The following is a 23,198-nucleotide window of genomic DNA, read 5'->3' on the forward strand; positions in this document are numbered from 1 at the left end:
AGTGTCCGTGCGGTTAAAGGCGCTGCAGTCTGGAACCGCAAGACCGCTACGGTCGCAGGTTCGAATCCTGCCTCGGGCATGGATGTTTGTGATGTCCTTAGGTTAGTTAGGTTTAACTAGTTCTAAGTTCTAGGGGACTAATGACCTCAGAAGTTGAGTCCCATAGTGCTCAGAGCCATTTGACCATTTTTTTGGGTTTTAAAAACTGATGTGAAATTGTCGCCACCGACTATTGATGTCATTGGGAAGCAAGAATTGTAACTACGTATATTTTGTAGGTTGTTTAGAAACTAGTGCTGTACCGACCATGTAAGAGAATAGCTGTGATGTTCGTAGTTGTAAAGCAGGTAATGTGACTTTATCATTCGTACACCACAGGTCTAGAGTTGCGCCTTCAAATTTTTTGGCAGAGGAATACTTGCGTGTCTTGTCTATTTTTCCGATGGCTCTTTTTGAATGTTCGTTGTATTTTTCGAGGAATCGTAGCGGAACGCCTATAGGTGTGAATTGTAGATCCTTCGTAGAGGAACGCCTCGATCGTCGCGTATATTGGCCATTCTATCACTGTTTTTTGCATTTAAGATTTGACGGTGGTTATCTGAGCCACGGTTTCTGAGTCAGGACCCTCTGAGCCGCGTTGCTTCGTTAACGTTTGCTTTCTGTTCTTCACTTCTGCTGTCTCTTATTCGTTGCGTTCCTTCCTCTTCCATTTCGTTTCTTCGTGCCAGTTTTCTTCGTTGCGAATTCACATAAGAGTGCACGAACACAGTTGTACGCTTCGGTATCTTGTCTGGAGAGGAAATTATGTAATGAGTAATATTAAATCATCCACAGCAACTAACAGATTTACGATAAGGAATATACTCATAAAGAACAATGCAAAAGAAAAATAAACGAAGTAACAGTTACTATTAAAGTCAATCTTGATGACTTATTTATTCTGGTAACCGGTTTCGACCACGCCTGTGGTTTACCACCAGAAGGAGGCTCTTGCTCATACAGCATTTTGGTCAGATGACCACAGGCGTGGTCGAAACCGGTTACCACAATAAATATTGTGATCAAGACTGATTTTAATAGTAACTATTAGTAATAACATCGATCACTGTCTCCTCCCACGATGTATTCGAAAGTAATTAATAAACGAAGTGACTGTCGAAAACGCGCAAATTATGAAAAAGACTAACGAAGAATAAGCGAAACGTTTACCCAAAATCACTGTAGTGTATCGTTGCACTATTCATTTGTTAGTTACGAGTACTTTTATCTTTGGGTCTATCAGGATTTGTTTCTTTGTGCCTCTGTTGATAGTCAGTAAACCATGATTGACAGAAACGCAATGAGAGATCGAAAACTGATCTATTTGATACTAGACGTCGTTATTAAAGTCTGGATGACGAAACCGTGTAAGCATCGTACGAGTATTACGACAGGCGAACGAAACAATAAACGCGTTTTCACATGTATAGTGAAGTTCGTAAGTCACAGCTTTTACTTCACGCACTCATGTTCAGAAAACACGTAACACCTTGAACAACTAGAGACAGGACTAGGGACAGGACGTTCATATTCACAGGGCATGTACATTAGCATGTTCTGCAGAAATGATTAGCGTTTGAACCGTGTTGGCCAGCGGGATCGATACTGATATCACAGCGCAACGCCACCTATCGGTAAAATGTGCCTGCGGCTCTCGTTGTCGCTGTAAACCGAAGGTAACGGATCAGTGTGACTTGAGCAGCCGTGTAGGGTGCCTCACAGACGTATGAGAGTTTGAAAGAGGGAGCGTTATTGGCATGAGAGAAGGTTACGTATCCAGCCGGGAAAATGTTGCTCGTGTGGGAGGAAGTGTTTCGGTGCAGAATGGTTCACGGAAGGCCGTAGAGCATGACGAGATGGGTCAGGTCATACCAACCAGACAACCACCCGAAAAGATCCACACTTCATGCGAACGACATTGCGGGACAGATCTGCGTCTTCCTCGGCTTTGGCACAAGAGTCGAACAGTGTAACACATCGTACACCATCAGGGGTAACAGTCCGTCGCTTATTGTTACGGCATGTGTCCCGTGTGCGTCGTCCACTTTTCGCCTACCTTTGACGAATGTGCCGGAGCTTCCTAGACTGCAATAGTGAATGGAATGACTTCAGTGGTCACAAAAATGGCATCAGGTAGTGCTTTCGGACGAATGTAGGTTCAGTTTGTTTGAAGATGATGGCCGCATTTTCGTTCGCCACAGACAGGTGTGGGGTGGCGGGTAAAAGTTAATCTTTAATTTGTTCCCCGTTTCTCTCACGCGAGTCTGGAAACTAATTTTGTTGTCAGCCAGAAAGCGAAGGTAAACATACTGACCTTAGTTTCCAGTCCGTATGGCCACAGTCTGGTCTAGATTGTCTTTCGCCCTGACTAAAATTACTGAATGAAGTTTGTAATAATGTTCAAAATTAATGCTCACCAAAAAAATGTAAATAAAGTCACCCCTTGCCACGTGGAATTGATAATTCACACAGACGGTACACTAACAGTTACTTTGGTGAGTTCTAAGCGACCCAGGACGGTGTACAGGCCTCACGAGTTCACTATCCGCATTTACCGCAAAATACGCGATTCGGCACAGTCCAGCTCTGACGTCATCCGAGGCAGAGCGCGATTCGACGTTTGATAGACGTGGATCTTACCGTGGCTGGGTGCGAAGTGCACCTTTCTACTGCCTCTCGGGCTGCATACATACAGGTGCCGGAGCGGACGGCCGAGGGAACATCTGTTGTCCACAGCTATCTGCATACTGCAGCAGCCTCCGAACGACCGCTTTCTCGGGCGCATAAACTTTATTAATATAGTTAAAAATTCCCTAAGAAACCTCTTAATTTTTATTTTTATTCAGTTAAGTTGTTTGAAATCACCGAAAACGTTTCAGCTCGCTAGAATGAAAACTTTGCATTCTAGAAGTTTTATAGCGGAACTAACGGTAGATGGTTACCTATGAACCATATCTTTACTAGAACTTATCTCAGCTGTTATTAATACTACACCTCTTAAATTTGTTACAGTTCTATCGTTTGGTACGTTTTATCATTCACTTTAACCAAAATTCTCTATCATTACAACTACAGATAATCTACAACAACTGGGTACATTTTAGTTACAAAATTGGTTTTTACTTAATTACTCAAAAACTATAAGAGGTAGCTTAACGTGGTCTCTCAGTTATTATTTTAGGCGTGAACTAAAGCATAAAACAAATTTTCATGTCACTAAGTCTATTATTTAGCGTTTTTGATTTTTCCTAAAAATGTGGATTCCGGTGTTAATTTTTGTTTTATGCTTTTGGAAACATGCACCACTTATTTATGAGCTCTACTTGCCCCTTCTGACCAAATTATGGTTTTCTATCTTCATTATTTAGCGCCACTTATTTTTCTCTTAAAACGGCATTTTTACGTACGCTGTTAAGTCTAGAACATAAAGACTTTGTATTTGGAACATTATAACACTAAACTATATTTTAACAAAGTTTTAAACACAAATTTTGATTTTTAATTTCATACTTAATTGTGGTGCAACGCTTGCTCGCTACGCGCAGATGCGTTGAGGTTAAGCGGCGCTACTAGTTAATGAACTGGTGTAAGTCCCGGCACAGCCGCTCGCCTCTGTATCTCACACACGATACAGCGCTTGCTTTGCTTCAAGGGGGAGCGGCATCACAGAGACTGCATTCGCACAAGACATACAGCGCTAACTCGTGGTCTTAGTGTGTGGGGTGCTGTTGGGTACAACCACAGTTTTTGCGTGCCCAGGGCACTGTGATTAGCATGACCTTCGTGAATGACACCCTGTGACCAGTGGCCAAACCCTTTCTGCACAACATCCCAGACGACATTTTTCAGCAGTACAATGCACGACCACATGTTGCTGCACGACCACGTGCCTTCTTGGTGTCATAGGACGCCAGCATTTTGTCCTGGCCCGCCAAATCACCAGACATGTCGCCAACAGAAAATGTGTGGGATATGGTGAAACAACAGGTGCCACACTGTGACCCAGTGCCAACCACGAGTGGGTTGCAGTGGTCAGTCATGCAGAAAAGTCTGTCAGTATGTACACCTACAAGCCTTCTTATATACGAGGTGTGTTTTTTAAGTAAGTACCGTTTTGAAATTTAAAATAAGACGTGCTAAGATATCTCTATAATTTTGTTTTTACATGAAAGCCTGTACCTTAATCTACTTTTCTACATAATTTCCGTCAATATTGAGGCACTTGTCAAACGTTGTACCAGTTTTTAATACCCTCCTCATAGAAGTCTGCCGCCTGACTTGTTAACCACTGCATCACTACTGCTTTGACTTTGTCATCGTCTTGAAGAAGCTGATCGCCCAGGTGTTTCTTCAAGTGCAGGAACAGACGGTAGTCACTGGGCGCAGGATCGGGGCTGTACGGAGGCTGATGCAGAGTTTCCCATCCAAAAGATGTGATGAGATTTTTGGTCTGATTCGCCACATGTCTTGCAGCAAAACGATGCCGTTGCTCAACTTCCGTGGACTGTTGCTTTTGTTCTGGTGTGACGTAGCCCACCCATGTCTCATCGCCCGTAGCAATTTGACTTAAGAAATCATCACCGTAGTTGTGGTACCGCTCAAGGAAAGTCAATGCACTGTCTAAACGTTTGGTCTTGTGCATATGCGTCAATATTTTCGGTACCCAACGTGCACACAATTTTTGGTAATTCAAGTGCCATACAAAACACTACGAGAAACATTAGGAAAGTCATCCCGCAAGGAGGAAATCTTAAAACGTCTGTTTTCTCTCACCTTATTTCCCACTTCCTGCACCAAACTTTCATTTACTCCGTTGTTCATCATGCGCATTTGAGCGGCCATCTTTAAATTCTCTCACCCACTTTTTCACAGTTCCATCACTCATAATGTTTTCTCCGTAAACTGCACAGATCTCACGATGAATATCGATCGTTTTTAGGCCTTTAGCACTAAGAAATCTTATAACAGGCCGTACTTCACAGTCGGCGGGATTCACGATTATCGGAGGCATCTTAAACACTCAGTACACAACGTAAACAAGATAGAATCAGACCGTAATGGCATCAGTGCGTAGATTAAGGTACAGGCTTTCATGTAAAAATAAAATTATTGAGATATCTTAGCAGCTCTTTCTTTAATTTCAAAACGGTACTTACTTAAAAAACACGCCTCGTATATACAGAAGGCTTGTATGTGTACATACTGACAGACTTTTCTGCATGACCGACCACTGCAACCCACTCGTGGTTTGCACTGCCTCGTAGATATAGATAACTGTAGTCTGCAGTACTTCACAATCGATAAGTGGTTAACCAGCAAAAACATTTCTTCGAGTAACAGCAAAGCCAACGACAGTTTTAAACAAATATTTAGTCTACAGTTCTTCAAAATGGAGTAGAAGCTAAGCAATAAAAATATTTCTCCCACAATAAGCTCTTTAATCAAAATGATATACTTAGAGCTGACTGATATATTGTGTAATGACTAAAATAATTATAATCATATTAAGGCATTATGAAACAAACTAGGCAGAGAACAAATGCACTAAGCGACTGCCACACGGACAATTCGCCTGGCCGCTGAGCTCACAGTAGTGCTGTTGGTGTGTTTCCCTGGCATGACTTCAGGATTCGCTACCGTTGTTGCAGGAGCACAGCCCCACCAATCAGCAGCTTGCTACTGACGCGCGGAAACGCCCTGTTCTTCCTTAACGACGTCGACGGCTCATCCAGCCCGAGCGACCAGCTGCAGTCTCCAGCTGAAGTCGTCAGCCCCAGTGGGGGCCGTGACGCCTTCGACCACGCCAAGGCCCTCGGGAACAGCGACACTTTCCACCAGAGTGACGCCATGGTGAGCTTTCTCATCTACTGCTTCTTCTTCTTTCGTGCAAGCCAGCTGAAGATCACTTTTAAGCTACAAGGCTAGCCTTACGCTTTCTTCAGTAGCCGTTCATCTGTTCACATTTTTTTCTCTCCTGTCGTGTGTCATACATTTTCTTTCCTGTCTTTCTGGGACTGTTTTGTCATTGAAACCTCTCACCTTTTAATTTAGGTTTTACACTTTATCCTGTCTTCAATTTCTTGAATATCGGTTTCAAGTTCTTCACACATTTTCCTAACTCATTTAGGTTTACCTTTCACAAACTGATGCACAATTTTTCTTGTCGTTCTATCAACACTCATTCTTGGGTATGGCCATAGAGCATCAACCTAATTTCATCTTTAAATTTTTCTATGTGATTACAGTCTTCTGTGTAATTTGTTCATATAAAAGTTTCATCTTTTGCCCTGTTTCCTTATATATAGCTCAAATTAGTGCTTTGCTTTTACCTGATTTCATAACTTTCTGTAATTAATCCTAAAATTAAAGTTCCTTATGCATGGAATGTAGTCGAATTAAGTCGAGTGATGCTGAGGGAATTAGATTAAGAAATGAGACACCTAAAGTATTAAAGGAGTTTTGCCATTTTGGGATCAAAATAACTGATGATGGTCGAAGTAGAGAGGATATAAAATGTAGACTGGCAATGGCAAGGAAAGCGTTTCTGAAGAGGAGAAATTTGTTAACATCTAGTACAGATTTAAGTGTCAGAAAGTCGTTTCTGAAAGTATTTGTATGGAGTGTAGCCATGTATGGAAGTGAAACGTCGACGATAAATAGTTTGGACAAGAAGAGAAACTTTCGAAATGTGGTGCTACAGAAGAATGCTGAAGATTAGATGGGTAGATCACATAACTAATGAGGAGGTATTGAATAATATTGGGGAGAAGAGGAGTTTGTGGCACAACTTGACAAGTAGAAGGGACCGGTTGGTAGGACATGTTCTGAGGCATCAAGGGATCACCAATTTAGTACTGGAGGGCAGCGTGGAGGATAAAAATCGCTGAGGGAGACCAAGAGATGAATACACTAAGCAGATTGAGAAGGATGTAGGTTGCAGTAGGTACTGGGAGATGAAGAAGCTTGCACAGGATAGAGTAGCATGGAAAGCTGCATCAAACCAGTCTCAGGACTGAAGACCATAACAACAACATGCGTACGTGCAGTCTGGTCAAATCTCGTTTTTCTCCATATTTCTTATTTCAATAGAAAGACCGCATGTAAATAATACACTGTAAAAAGTACTTCTTTATATGGACACCACCGCTATACGTTTATTGAATGAAGGCGATGTCATCCCATCCTGGCGTTAATATCTATTACGAAGTATTCTTAGTCACACAACTAGATCCTACTTACGTAGCCATTATGAATTGTGTTTATACTCTAGTGTCAATATCGTCCTTCGGAAATTATGAGTTGCGGTTATGCTCAGCTGGTACATAACATATTGTGAAACAGCACATTATAGCTGCACACCTATTAACAATGTGACACTTGCATGAAAATAGTAGCGAACGCCCACAATATGTTACCATTTGTGCTACTTTACAAACAGTCTAGACACACCTTCTAATTCTCCAAATAGCGCTGAATCGCACCTGCCACTTACTTATGTATAAATTCAATTGATAGAGCTTGGCACTCTAAACTGTGATTAGATTCCTGTTATATCGTTGTCATCGATACAGATTCAAGTGGATATTATACCACAGTAATTTAAGTCTGTTCTGATGCATTATAGTTAGGATAACATTTTGTGTAAAATGACAACCAAAACAATGTCTTCTAATGACACTGGGAATTTCGTGATACACATCATCACCATCGTCGTCATCTCCGTTTTGCTGACTACCCTTGTATGCTACAAACATAAAATGGCGTTATTGTCACAAAAATCATGGAAAAACTCGTCACGACTATATCAAGGGATATCTTGCATATACCACTACCTATTCCACGTTTGTCTAGCATTTCAATGGGCCGGCCGCGGTGGCCGTGCGGTTCTAGGAGCTCCAATCCGGAGCCGCGCTGCTGCTACGGTCGCAGGTTCGAATCCTGCCTCGGGCATGGATGTGTGTGATGTCCTTAGGTTAGTTAGGTTTAAGTAGTTCTAAGTTCTAGGGGACTGATGACCACAGCAGTTGAGTCCCATAGTGCTCAGAGTCATTTGAACCATTTCAATGGCAAAGGTCTGCGATGAATTTCTGAAACAATCTTTTCTAACAATGTGGATTAAACAATAAAAAATATTAGAAGCTATCCAAAATTAGTCCCAACACCAGAAAACGTTACTCAGCTGAATGATATTATTAGAATACCACAAAACCGTAGCCTCTTCAGATGGGAATAAAAGATAATTTCGTGAAAATGTTGTTCACGAGTTACAGCTTACACATCAGTCCACACACGTCCAGTTCTTCCAGCGTTTTGTGAACGAAATAGTGTCAGGACATTTCCACCTTCAGTGTATCATTTCCAGTAAGCTGACTCATAAAACACTTGGCATTGTACATAATGAAATCATCAGTACACATAAAAACCAGTCGGTAATGTAAAGACTGGTACTTATCATGTACTAGTAGGGCCCATTTTGCCTACGTCACCCTGTAATTAGTAGGTTAGCTTGGTCCTGTGCATAATTAGCAGCACGTGGGCTACCAGCAATATGAGGACAACACGCTCTTTGTGACAGCCTGCAACGACGCCCATGGCCACTACACCACCCCCAGCGCCTTCACTTACCTCACCGCCTGCGTCTCCTCTTCAGAGCATGCCATACCGACAGCAGCTGCAGAAGCCTCACAGCTGGCCTCCACAACCAGTGGCATCCCAGCAGCACCGTGAACAACAGCAGCTGCAGCTGCAGAGCTCCAGCTCTAGGCCTCAACAGCCACAAGCCTCCCAGTCCACAGAGCAGCAGCTGCAGCTGCAGCAGCTGAAGAATCCCCACAGCCCTCCAAGGGAGTCACCACAGCCACAGTCCACAGGACAGCAGCTGCAGGGCCAGAAGCTCCGTGTCAAGCAAAAGCACCGTAGCAACAGACATCGACACAACAAGCAACGTCCATCATCTTCTGACCACTCCTCCGTGTCTTCTGTGACGGACTTTGAAAAAAGTAAGTGAGAATATAAGCTCATTTCACATTCTGTCCTAGTTCCTCATTCTTAGCAAGTGCACAAGAAAATTTTCTGTTTCTGTTGTTAAGTTTTTTTATTATTTAAAAGCTATTTACATTCCACCAAATTAGGTGGGATGGCAGCTACAATTATCTACTGATTGAAATATTTAAGATTAAATTAATAAACAGTTTATGAGATTGAAATACAGAGGACAGAGTTCATGAAAAGTTGATGATGACGACAGTAATAATGGTGATTATGTGATGTGTGCTCCTGCTGACTGCCTGTGGGCATCGGGATGTGGGAGGTGTTGAGAGGATAGATGGAAAAGGATGGGAGATGACTGTGTGAAGGTCCAGATAGTTAGGATTCAGGTGTTTGGATAGGAGTCAAATGCCAGCAGGGCAAAGGATGAGTGAGATTTAATCTCCGTTTGAGATGGTATTGGTATATTATGGTATGGTGTAGCTGGTAGGAGGGATACAGCCCAGGGATGAGTTCCTACATTCTAGCTGATGTAGTTTGTACGTTATTTATGAAATAGGGATGCCTTTCAAATTTATGGCGGAAGAATACGCCAATAGGGTGTTTCTTTATATCAAATGTGATGATAATGCTATGGCTGCAGTTAACGAATATCACGTACGTTTTCCAACTCGGAGGATTCCGAATGCACGAACTGTTAGTGGAGTATTTCGAATGTTACGACGAAAGACATGTTCTCTACGTGGCGTTCATAATGTGGATGTTCTGGAGAATTGCTGCAGATACATGTCTGGGACATGTTTTATTAGATTCAGCAGACCAATAACGATAAAATAAATGTAAATTATGCTTTACCTTAGCCTCATACAATTTTGCGATGGCTTCATATTAGCAAAGTTGCTAAATTTCTGGCAAAATCATTTATTTGTGGACCTATGTTTATATGAACATTTTTACTCTTTCACCCTATATATATATATATATATATATATATATATATATATATATATATATATATATAGGGTGAGTCACCTAACGTTACCGCTGGATATATTTCGTAAACCACATCAAATACTGACGAACCGATTCCACAGACCGAACGTGAGGAGAGGGGCTAGTGTAATTGGTTAATACAAACCATACAAAAATGCACGGAAGTATGTTTTTTAACACAAACCTACGTTTTTTTAAATGGAGCCCCGTTAGTTTTGTTAGCACATCTGAACATATAAACGAATACGTAATCAGTGCCGTTTGTTGCATTGTAAAATGTTAATTACATCCGGAGATATTGTAACCTAAAGTTGACGCTTGAAACCTCCGACGTTCAGTTGCGTGTTGTAACAAACACTGGCCACGGTCGGCGAGCAGCATCTGCAGGGACATGTTTACGATGGTGACCGTGTTTACGAGTGTGGCTGTAGTGAACTGTTGTGGTTTGGTCTAGCTGTCGCAGTGTCCGCATGTAGAGCTTGCTGCTATTGTTATTCTGCATTCGTCTCCGCACGCAGACCAACTGTAGTATATCGTGTTACCAGACGTCTGTGATAGTGTAGTGTTGTAGGAACTGTGATCATGGTGTATTCGAACTCTGAAAGTGCGGAGATAATACTCATCTATGGCGAGTGTCGACGAAATGCAGCTGAATCCTGCAGGGTGTATGCAGAACGGTACCCGGACAGAGAGTATCCAACGTGCCGCACATTGCAAAGCATCTACGGCCAACTGTATGCAACAGGTATGGTCGTAGCACGCAAACGGGTCCGTAACAGGCCCGTCACAGGAGAAGCGGGTGCAGTTGGTGTGTTAGCTGCTGTTGCCATGAACCCACACATGAGTACACGGGACATTGCGAGAGCCGGTGGACTAAGTCAAAGTAGTGTCGTGCACATACTGCATCGTCACCGCTTTCACCCGTTTCATGTGTCGTTACATCAGCACTTACATGGTGATGACTTTAATCATCCAGTGCAATTCTGTCAATGGGCATTAACAGAGAATGCGTTGCAGTTCTACCTGTTTACCGACGAAGCAGGTTTCACAAACCACGGGGCAGTGAATCTACGGAACATGCATTACTGGTCCGTGGACAATCCTCGCTGGCTCAGACAGGTAGAGCGACAGCGACCGTGGACTGTAAATGTATGGTGCAGAATCATTGGCGACCACCTCATTGGTCCTCACTTCATTGCAAGGGCCCAAACAGCTGCAACATACATCGCGTTCCTACAGAATGATATGCCAACGTTGCTCGAAAATGTCCCACTGGAAACGCGTCAACGTATGTGGTATCAGCATGATGGTGCACCTGCACATTCCGCAGTTAACACTAGGTTCACCCTTGACAGGATGTTCGACGGGCGTTTCATAGGACGTGGAGGACGCATAAATTGGCCAGCGCGTTCTCCTGATCTTACACCTCTGGACTTTTTTCTATGGGGTACGTTAAAGGAGAATGTGTACTGTGATGTGCCTACAACCCCAGAGGATATGAAACAACGTATTGTGGCAGCCTGCGGCGACATTACACCAGATGTACTGCGGCGTGTACGACATTCATTACGCCAGAGTTTGCAATTGTGTGAAGCAAATCATGGCCACCACATTGAACATCTATTGACCTGACATGTCGGGACACACTCTGTTCCACTCCGTAATTGAAAATGGAAACCACGTGTGTACGTGTACCTAACCCCTCATGTTAATGTACATGTGCGTCAGTGAAAAAGACCAATAAAAAGGTGTTAGCATGTGGACGTAATGTGCTGTTCCAGTCTCTCCTGTACCTAAGGTCCATCACCGTTCCATTTGAATCCCTACGTAATTCAGTGCTCTCCGATACACACGATCGAACAGCAGAGGAGTGGTACTGAAGCGTCAACTATAGGTTACAATATCTCCGGATGTAATTAACATTTTACAATGCAACAAACGGCACTGATTACGTATTTGTTTATATGTTCAGATGTGCTAACAAAACTAACGGGGTTCCATTTAAACAAACGTAGGTTTGTGTTGAAAAACATTCTTCCGTGCATTTTTTTATGGTTTGTATTAACCAATTACACTAGCCCCTCTCCTCACGTTCGGTCTGTGGAATCAGTTCGTCAGTATTTGATGTGGTTTACGAAATAGATCCAGCGGTAATGTTAGGTGACTCACCCTATATATATATATATATATATATATATATATATATATATATATATATATCTGTCAGCTCTCAAAGACATTTATCTGATTAAAGCACACACCTGCACACACCCGCACACACCCACCCACACCCACCCACACACACACACACACACACACACACATATATATATATATATATATATATATATATATATATATATACGTGTGTGTGCAAATATTAGGCATATGCTGTTTGCTTGATTTATTTCTTACGAATTTGTATATTGCTGATACACACACACATTTTCCTAATGTTTGGAACTTCGTCATTCTGTCATAAACGTGAATGTTACATGGGGTGAAACAGCTATTAAGCAATTATCAGTGTAAATGCAACTGTATCTGTAGTGACAGTCCAAAGAATGGCTTGATGCAGCTCTCCACGTTGTTGTATCCTGTGGAAGCGTCTGTATAGCTATTGCAATCAACATCTGTACTGAATCTGGTTGCTGTATTACAGGCTTGATCTCTCTCTACATTTTTTACTCTCACACTCCCCTCTACTACGAAACTAACGACTGCTTTCTGATTTAGTTCCATCACCTTTGTTGCATTTAGTTGATTTTTACTTTTAACCTGGCTTCAGGACACTGCCCATTCTGTTCAGCTGCTCTTACAAGTTCTGTACTGCCTTTGCCACAGATACATCACTGTCAATCATATGTCCTAACCTGTGGAAGTGCAGCTATGGCCAAAGACATCTGCAAATATTCTCTACAGTATATATATATATATATATATATATATATATATATCAAGGATAGTGCAGCTGAAGAAAATTTGAGGAAGTAATAGTGACGACACTGTAATCTTGCATATTTCAATCAATGGTATGACCTCTCGGACTTTTCATTTGTCAGAGAAACTGAGCCTCTATTGCTGCTGCAGGCTCAGGAGGTGCCAGGGTGCCGCCACCGCCCACCTTTCCGCAGCTGGGCGGCCGCTGGGACGTGTCCACGCAGCAGCTGTCCACGCAGCAGCTGGCCCCGCAGCAGCTGCCCCCGCAGCTGGGGGCACCCGCAGGCTCCTTCGTAGCGCAGCTGCCACTCACACCGGGCAGTGGCCCAGACGCCGCAACTGTGCCGGCGCTGGTGATTCCCATAACGGCACTCCAGGCAGCGGCCTCCCCGTCACTGCTGCTCCAGCAGCTGCAGCAGCAGCAACAGCAGCTGCCGTGGGGGCAGCAGCTGCAGCCCCTGGCCATAGCTGGACAGCATGCACTGCCGTTGCTGAGGTGAGGACTAAATGTCGCTGGGGACTTTTCTGGTGTGGGGAGATTTAGAAGACTTCCGATTGCTGTTGAGTAAAGAAACTTTTTAGGTGTTTTGTAGGTGTTTTGAGATAGTCGTCAGAAGCTGAGGCCAAACTGTAAAGTACTTGCAACCGTCTCTGCTTTACAGCTCAGAAACAGCAAACTTTTTTTTTCTACTACTTAAATTCCATATTTATTAACAAATATAAATGTTAGATAACAAACACTTAATCATATTGTTTTATTAAAGTTAATATGCTTTTAGTTTTAAGAATGAATCACATGAAATATGAGCACTGACAAGAAATTAAAATTTAGGTACAAAAATTTGAAGCATTGAATAATAACTGAACAAATTTTTAGCATAGAACTGTATTACACACACACACACACACACATATATATATATATATATATATATATATATATATATATATATATATATATATATATATACTGGATTTGGTGGAAATGGATGGTAGGTATGGGAGGGAGAGATGGGAGAGATTGCAGGTGGGAGTGAAAGATCTTCTCGCATCGTCTTTGACCAACCCTTGCTGCTGCACTGTTACTGATTTAATCTGTAGCTGACCAGAAGTACACTACTGGCCATTAAAATTGCTACACCAAGAAGAAATGCAGATGATAAACGTTACATTTTCACGCAATTTGAGTGCAGAGATCCTGAGAAATCATTACCCAGAACAACCACTTCTGGCAGTAATAACGGTCTTGGTACGCCTGGGCATCGAGTCAAACAGAGCTTGGATGGCGTGTACAGGTACAGCTGCCCACGCAGCTTTGACATGATACCGCAGTTCATCGCGTATTGCGACGAGCCAGTTGCTCGGTCATCATTGACCAGTCGTTTTCAATTGGTGAGAGATCTGAAGAATGTGCTGGCCACGGCAGCAGCCGACCATTTTCTGTATACCGAAAGGTCCGTACAGGACTTGCAACATGCGGTCGTGCATTGCCCTGCTGAAATGTAGGGTTTTGCAGGGATCGAATGAAGGATAGAGCCACGGCTCGTAACACATCTGAAAAGTAACATTCATTGTTCAAAGTGCCGTCAATGCGAACAAGAGGTGACCGAGACGTGTACCCAATGGCACCCCATATCATCACGCCGGGTGATACGCCAGTATGGCGATGACGAATATACGCTTCCAATGTGCGTTCACCGCGATGTCACAAAACACGAATGCGACCATCATGATGCTGTAACCGGAACCTGGATTCATCTGAAAAAATGTTTTGCCATTCGTGCACCCAGCTTCGTCATTGAGTACACCATCGCAGGCGCTCCGGTCTGTGATGCAGCGTCAAGGGTTACCGCAGCCACGGTCTCCGAGCTGATGGTCCATGCTGCTGCAAACGTCGTCGAACTGTTCGTGCAGATGGTTGTAGTCTTGCAAACGTCCCCATCTGTTGACTCAGGGATCGAGACGTGGCTGCACGATTCGTTACAGCCATACAGATAAGATGCCTGTCATCTCGACTGCTGGTGATAGGAGGCCGTTGGGATCCAGCACGGCGTTCCCTATTACCCTCCTGAACCCACCGATTCCATATTCTGCTAACAGTCATTGGATCTCGACCAACGCGAGCAGAAATGTCGCGATACGATAAACCGCAATCGCGATAGGCTACAATCCGACCTTTATTAAAGTCGGAAACGTGATGGTACTCATTTCTCCTCCTTACACAAGGCATTACAGCAACGTTTCACCAGGCAATGCCAGTCAACTGCTGTTTGTGTATGAGAAATCGGTTGGAAACTTTCCTCATGTCAGCACGTTGTAGATGTCGCCACCGGCGCCTACCTTGTGTGAATGTTCTGAAAAGCTACTCATTTGCATATCACAGCATCTTCTTCCTGTCGGTTAAATTTCGCGTCTGTAGCACGTCATCTTCGCGGTGTAGCAATTTTAATGGCCAGTAGTGTATATATATGCATATTCAAGTACAGAGATATTATGTAAACAGACAGAATGCGGTGCTGCAGTCGGCAACGCCTATATAATAGAACATGTGTTTGGCACAGTTGATAGATCGGTCACTGCTGCTACAATGGCAGGTTATCAAGATTTAAGTGAGTTTGAACTTGGTGCTATAGTCGGCGCGCGAGTGATGGGACACAGCATTTTGGGGTAACAACGAAGTGGAGATTTTCCCACACGACCATTTCACGAGTGTACCGTGAATATCTGAAATGTGGGGAACATCAAATCTCCGACATCTCTGCGGCTGGAAAACATCCTGCAAGAATGGGACCAATGACGACTGAAGATAATCGTTCAACGTGGCAGAAGTGTAACACTTCCGCAAAATTGCTGCAGATTTCAATGCTGGACCATAAACAAGTGTCAGCGTGCGAACCATTCACGAAAAGTCATCGATATAGGCTTTCGGAGTCGAATCCCCACTTGTGTACCCTTGATGATCGCATGACACAAAGCATTTCGCCTCGCCTCGGCCTGTAAACACCGACGTTGGACTGACTGGAAGCATGTTGCCTGGTCGGACGAGTCTCGTTTCAAGTTGTATCGAGCGGATGGACATGTACGGGTACGGAGACAACTTCATGAATCCATGGACCATGCACGTCAGCAGGGGACTGTTCAAGGTGGTGGAGGCTCTGTAATGGTGTGGAGCGTGTGTAAATGGAGTGATATGGGACCCCTGATACATCTAGATACAATTCTGATAGGTGACACGTACGTAAGCATCCTGTCTGATCACCTGCATCCATTCACGTCCATTGTGCAGTCCGACGGACTTGGGCAATTCCAGCAGGAGAATACGTCACCACACAAGTCCAGAATTGCTTCAGAGTGCTGCAGGAATGCTCTTCTCAGTTTAAACACTTCCGCTGGTCACCAAACTCCCCAGACATGAATACTATTGAGCACATCTGAAATGCCTTGCAATGTGGTGTTCAGAAGAGATCTCTACGCCATGGTACTCTTACACATTTATGGGCAGCCCTGCAGGATTCACAGTGTCAGTTCCCTCCAACACTAATTCAGACGTTAGCTGAGCCCATGCCACCTCGTTCTGCGGCACTTTCTCGTGCTTGTGGTTGTCCTACACGATATTAGGATATATACAGGGTGTTACAAAAAGGTACGGCCAAACTTTCAGGAAACATTCCTCACACACAAAGAAAGAAAATATATTATGTGGACATGTGTCCGGAAACGCTTACTTTCCATGTTAGAGCTCATTTTATTACTTTTCTTCTAATCACATTAATCACGGAATGGAAACACACAGCAACAGAACGTACCAGCGTGACTTCAAACACTTTGTTACAGGAAATGTTCAAAATGTCCTCCGTTAGCGAGGATACATGCATCCACCCTCCGTTGCATGGAATCCCTGATGCGCTGATGCAGCCCTGGAGAATGGCGTATTGTATCACAGCCGTCCACAATACGAGCACGAAGAGTCTCTACATTTGGTACCGGGGTTGCGTAGACAAGAGCTTTCAAATGCCCCCATAAATGAAAGTCAAGAGGGTTGAGGTCAGGAGAGCGTGGAGGCCATGGAATTGGTCCGTCTCTACCAATCCAACGGTCACCGAATCTGCTGTTGAGAAGCGTACGAACACTTCCACTGAAATGTGCAGGAGCTCCATCGTGCGTGAACCACATGTTGTGTCGTACTTGTAAAGGAACATGTTGTAGCAGCACAGGTAGAGTATCCCGTATGAAATCATGATAACGTGCTCCATTGAGCGTAGGTGGAAGAACATACTGACGAAACTAAAATGAGCTCTAACATGGAAATTAAGCGTTTCCGGACACATGTCCACATAACATCTTTCCTTTATTTGTGTGTGAGGAATGTTTCCTGAAAGTTTGGCCGTACCTTTTTGTAACACCCTGTATATCTAGGTGTGGGTGTGTGTGTGTTTGTTTGTAGTGTCTGTTCTTTCAGAAGTAATATGGAATATAAATATAATAAATGACGTTGTTGCTGTGAAGATGTGAACTAGGGCATTAAATGTAGAAACGTATGCGCTATGCACTCAGCTGCCAGTGTATCTTGTAAATTGATGTTTTGTAGACAACTGTGATGTTTTAAATTTTCTTGAGAAATACATCATAATGCTTTATGAATTTGACATTTGGCATTGAGTTTTAGAGGTTATGAAGAAAATCCAGGGCTGCTAGTGAGTCTATGAAGCTCATCAAGTATGCCCAGTAGTTATACAGGGTCAGGAGCATATGAAAATAATAAAATGGCGAAATTAAGAAAGACCAGAGCATACAATCTTTGTCAAATCTGATGAGTGAAAGTGTAATTCTACCTTTTCATACTCTCACAGGAGATTGCAATCCGTGGTGAAAGGAGAGAAGAACCACAGAAACTTCTGAATGTCATGAACAGTCTAATGAGCACGGAATATGGATTGAGAATAAACCAAATAAAACTGAAGGTAGCAGAGTAACAGAAGTGAGATTAGCAACCAAATTGACACTGAAATTTGCGATCACAAGGTAGACAAAAATGAAGGAACTCTGCTATGTTGTAAGCAAAACGACAAATGATGGAACAGATAAGAAGAATACGATAAGCAGTCTGGTACAAGCAAGGAAGGAATTCCTCCTTAAAGGATGTTTACTAGTGTCCAACATAGGCTTTAATTTTACGAATATACTTCTGATAATGTACATTTGGAGCAAAGCATTTTATGAAAGGGAACTGTGGACTGTTGTAATATGACATAAAAAGGGAATTTAAGCATTTGAGGTATTGCCTGTAGATGAATGGTGAACATTAGATGGACATAAAATAAGAAATGAGGATGTTCTCTGTAGAATCGGCGAGGAAAGAAATACATAGAAAGCACTGATTAGAAGAAGAGCAGAATGAGAGACATGTGTTGAGACATCAGAGAATAACTTCCATGGTACTCGAGGGAGCTGTACAGAGGGGACACTGTAGCCATTTGAGACGTGTTGTTACAGTACGATGCAGAAAAATGAGGGACTTCCAATACACATACAGCAAGAGAGGAAATTGGAAACGGCTTAAAATGTTTGGGAGGATTACTGATTGGATATTAGCAAATGGCTTCTCTCTTAAGAGGACTCAGCACATTGGGTTTTGAACAACAATGTCTTATGTAAAATCAATGTTACTTAAAATATGAGCAGAGTTAACAAGAAAGGAAGAGGCTCCATTATTTTTCACTGTTCTTATTGGAGAGAATTTTAACTAGAAAAACACAAATTTTGTGGCAGCTTAAACAGGTCACTTCTCATTGTGTTACTGCAGGTCCTGGAGACAGACAAATCAATGTTAACTTAATTTACTTATTTTCATTCAATAATACCATAAGGCCGGCCGGTGTGGCCGTGCGGTTCTAGGCGCTTCAGTCTGGAACCGCGTGACCGCTACTTTCGCAGGTTCGAATTCTGCCTCGGGCATGGATGTGTGTGATGTCCTTATGTTAGGTTTAAGTAGTTCTAACTTCTAGGGGACTGATGACCACAGATGTTAAGTCCCATAGTGCTCAGTGCCATTTGAACCAAATACCACAAGAAATTGTATTCTAGGGTACCTCATGTTAAAGAGCGAAGGTCATGATTGCACAAAAGCGTGATTTAAGAAGAACATGCAATGCCACCTTCCGTAATATTATAGACATATGTTTAAGGAGTTAGACATTTAACTACAGAATCACTGTGCACATCCACTCTCACGAAATTTGTTGTATATAATCCATCTGAGCTCATAAGGAACGATGGCATCTATGATTATTATGCTAGAAGGAAAATTACCTTCATTACTCTTCATTAAAACTTACTTACAATGAGAAAATGATTAATAATATAGTTGTCAAACTCTTTGATCACTTATCTAATCGTTTTAACTACATGACAGATAGCAACATGTAAGTTTTGAAGTAAGCTGAAAATCTTATTCTGGGCAACGCCATCTATTTGTTTAACATAAAACGATTACATTCTATCTTGTGTTAGTGAACAAAATTTATTTTCAGTTATTTGAAGTGATCAGTAAATGGCACCATGCAGCCATATCTAAATAACAATAAGCCAATATCCTGCGAACTGAATCGTTAAAAGTAATTTTGATATATGTATCAATCGAACTTGTCTCTAACTAATTAATTATCTAAGTGTACGCAGTTGATACTTGCTATAATGAACAGATAATATCTTTCTTATAAAAGGCTGTTTGCAACATGTACAGTACCTATAAAACTTGGCTGTTGATAACTTCCCACAGATGTTGAAGGGAAGGGACTGCCACGCACCCATAGCAAACACAATGGCTTAGGTAGGGGTAGAAACGTCCAGTTGCGTTAACACCTGGAAATGAGTTCCTCTTGGAAGTTTTTTGCTCTTCATTTGGCTAAAACGGACATATATGGGTATATTAATCAGTGCACGAAAGCACATTATCCCACTAAATTATTCCATCCTCCACAGGGAAGACAAGTATCACATACAGATAAACGTAATCCCCATAATGGATTTGTAATGAAATGATTCCACACGAGTTAAAAGCCGTACAGAATGACGATAAATTTTGTCGCCATAAAGCTATTCACACTTCATGTAGTATCTTTCTTTATTTTCAGTATTTGCAGAGTATTTGCCCTCTGAGAATTCTCACATGAGTCTTCAACTTCCATCACTCCTATAATACCTCACCAGAGACGATTAACTGCAGTTTCAGTGGTATGGAATGAAGTCGGGTATTTTTCGTTGAGGAACTCTCAATCCATTTGCCTCGGAGACGTTTAAACAACCGGTTTTTCCGAAATATTCCAGAACACGCGACTGCGGTTGCTTCATCGTTTACGTGAGCAATCAGTGTTTTCTAGCGTTTATTAGTAACATTTTCTTCACATTTATTTGACGCTTATCTTTAATATTTCGAAATACGTTAGGGTCGCATTTTCAGAGGTGACGTTTACTCCGTGTCTGAACGTCAGCATACATGAGTAATATCTTTTTCACTATAGTCAACCATTTTATGCATCCTCTTTGATGACCATATACAGTTGTTGCCTGATGACAGTCTTATTAGCCAAAAGCCGATTAACTAAATAATGTAACACTGTAGACCACTCACAATTTTGTACTTAATATTAAAAAATATAATGCGTCTTTTGGAGTGTCAGTCTCCCGACTGCTTTGGTGTACCCTTCGCGACTTCTTGTGTTCTCCTCTTCATTTTAGTGCAGCAAACAGCCAATGATTTCAATTAATTGTCGGATATTTTTCAACCACAGTTCCCTTCAGCAGCGTGGAAGTTGTTCTCTGACGTCCATCAAGCTACAACTGTGTGCTTCTGTTTTGAGAAAGTGAGCAGTCTTGCTATGGTACATCTCTTGGCCGTTTACACGCCCTTGTGTGATACACATGTCATGGGCATCATATGGCTCTGCAGCATTCATGGCAGCTACACGCAGTTACACTGACGTGACAAAAGTCATGGGATTCCTCCTGATACCTTGTCGAAGCGCATTTTCCCTGGCGTAGAGCAGCAATTCGACGTGTCAAGAACTCAGAGTCGTTGGAAGTGCCCTACAAAAATAGGAATCCATGTTACTGTTATAGCCGTCCATAACTGCGAAAGGCCGCGCGGGATTAGCCGAGCTGTCTAAGACGGTGCAGTCGTGGGCTGTGCGGTTGGTCCCGGGGGAGGTCAGAGTCCTTCCTCGGGCATGGGTGTGTGTGTTTGTCCTTAGGATGATTTAGGTTAAGTAGTGTGTAAGCTTAGGGACTTACGACCTTAGCAGTTAAGTCCCGTAAGATTTCACACACATTTGAACATTTTGAATTGCGAAAGTGTTCCCAGTGCAGGATTTTGTGGACACACTAAAAGCTCTATTATGTCCCATAAATGTTCGATGGTATTCATGTCAGGCGATATGGGTGGTCAAATCATTCGCTCGAAGTGTCGAGAATGTACTTCAAACCAATGGCGAACAATTGTGACCCGGTGACATGGCGCAATGTCATCCGTAAAAATAAGGCCCATGAATGGCTGCAAACGATCTCCAAGTAGCCAAACATAACCATTTCCCGTCGATGATCGGTTCAGTTGGACCAGAGTACCCCGTCCACCCCCTGTAAAAGACAACCCACACCATTAAGGAGCCACCACCAGTTCCCACAGTGCCTTGTTGACAGCTTGCTCCGTGGCTTCATGAGGTCTGCGCCATACTCTGAACCTACCATCAGCTCTTACTCACTGAAATCGAGACTCATCTGATCAGGCCACCTGGACAGTAGTCTAGGGTCCAACTGATATAGTCACGAGTCGATTTGGTGCAGTTAGCAAAGGCGCTCGTCATAGACCATTAAATTTCAACGCAGTGTCCAAACGAATAAGTTCGTCGCACGTCCCGCATTGATTTCCGTGGCTATTTCACGCAGTGTTCCTGTCTGTTGCCTCTGACAACTGTACGCCAGCGCCGCTGCCGTCGGTCGTTAAGTGAAGGCCTTCAGCCACTGTGTTGTCCGTGGTGAGAGGGAATGTCTGAAGTCTGGTACTCCCGGCACACCCTTGACAATGTGGATCTCGGAATATTCAGTTCCCTAAGCATTTCCTAACCGAATGTCCCGTGCGTCTATCTCCAACTACCATTCCGCGCTCAGAGTCTGTTAATTCCCGCCGTGTGGCCACAACTATGTTGGAGACCTTTTCCCATGACTCATCTGAGTATATACACTACTGGCCATTAAAATTGCTACACCACGATGAAGTGCTACAGACGCGAAATTTAACCGACTGGAAGAAGATGCTGCGATATGCAAATGATTAGCTTTTCAGAACATTCACACAAGATTGGCGCCGGTGGCGACACCTACAACGTGCTGACATGAGGAAAGTTTCCAACCGATTTCTCATACACAAACAGCAGTTGACCGGCGTTGCCTGGTGAAACGTTGTTGTGATGCTTCGTGTAAGGAGGAGAAATGCGTACCATGTTGTTGTGATGCGTCGTGTAAGGAGGAGAAATGCGTACCATCACGTTTCCGACTTTGATAATGGTCGTATTGTAGCCTATCGCGATTGCGGATTATCGTATCGCGATATTGCTGCTCGCGTTGGTCGAGATCCAATGAATGTTAGCAGAATATGGAATTCGTGGGTTCAGGAGGGTAATACGGAACGCCGTGCTGGATCCCAACTGCCTCGTATCACTAGCAGTCGAGATGACAGGCATCTTATCCGATCGCTGTAACGGATCGTGCAGCCACGTCTCGATCCCTGAGTCAACAGACGGGGACGTTTGCAAGACAACAACCATCTGCACGAACAGTTCGACGACGTTTGCAGCGGCATGGACTATCAGCTCGGAGACTGTGGCTGCGGTTACCCTTGACACTGCATCACAGACAGGAGCGTCTGCGATGGTGTACTCAATGACTAACCTGGGTGCACGAGTGGCAAAACGTTATTTTTTCGGATGAATCCAGGTTCTGTTTGCAGCATCATGATGGTCGCATCCGTGCTTGGCGACATCGCGGTGAACGCACATTGGAAGCGTGTATTCGTTATCGCCATACTGGCGTATCTCCCGGCGTCATGGTATGGGGTACCATTGGTTACACGTTTCGGTCACCTCTTGTTCGCACTGACGGCACTTTGAACAGTGGACGTTACATTTCAGATGTGTTACGACCCGTGGCTCTACACTGCATTCGATCCCTGCGAAACCCTACATTTC

At 43.2% G+C, this 23,198-nt stretch overlaps 1 protein-coding gene across 1 annotated transcript in view; it reads left to right on the plus strand.

The window, feature by feature from the left end:
• The window catches only part of LOC124716748 (mediator of RNA polymerase II transcription subunit 15-like), an 83,004-nt gene that overhangs the window by 37,500 nt on the left and 22,306 nt on the right, over window positions 1–23,198 (plus strand). Inside the window, exons 3-5 of the mRNA XM_047243290.1 lie at window positions 5,688–5,889; window positions 8,615–9,038; window positions 13,111–13,313. Coding sequence (XP_047099246.1) covers window positions 5,688–5,889; window positions 8,615–9,038; window positions 13,111–13,313 — 829 coding nt within the window. The remainder of the gene's footprint in view (window positions 1–5,687; window positions 5,890–8,614; window positions 9,039–13,110; window positions 13,314–23,198) is intronic.

This window comes from Schistocerca piceifrons, chromosome 9 (genome assembly GCF_021461385.2).
Source record: "Schistocerca piceifrons isolate TAMUIC-IGC-003096 chromosome 9, iqSchPice1.1, whole genome shotgun sequence".
Taxonomy (NCBI): Eukaryota; Metazoa; Arthropoda; class Insecta; order Orthoptera; family Acrididae; genus Schistocerca; species Schistocerca piceifrons.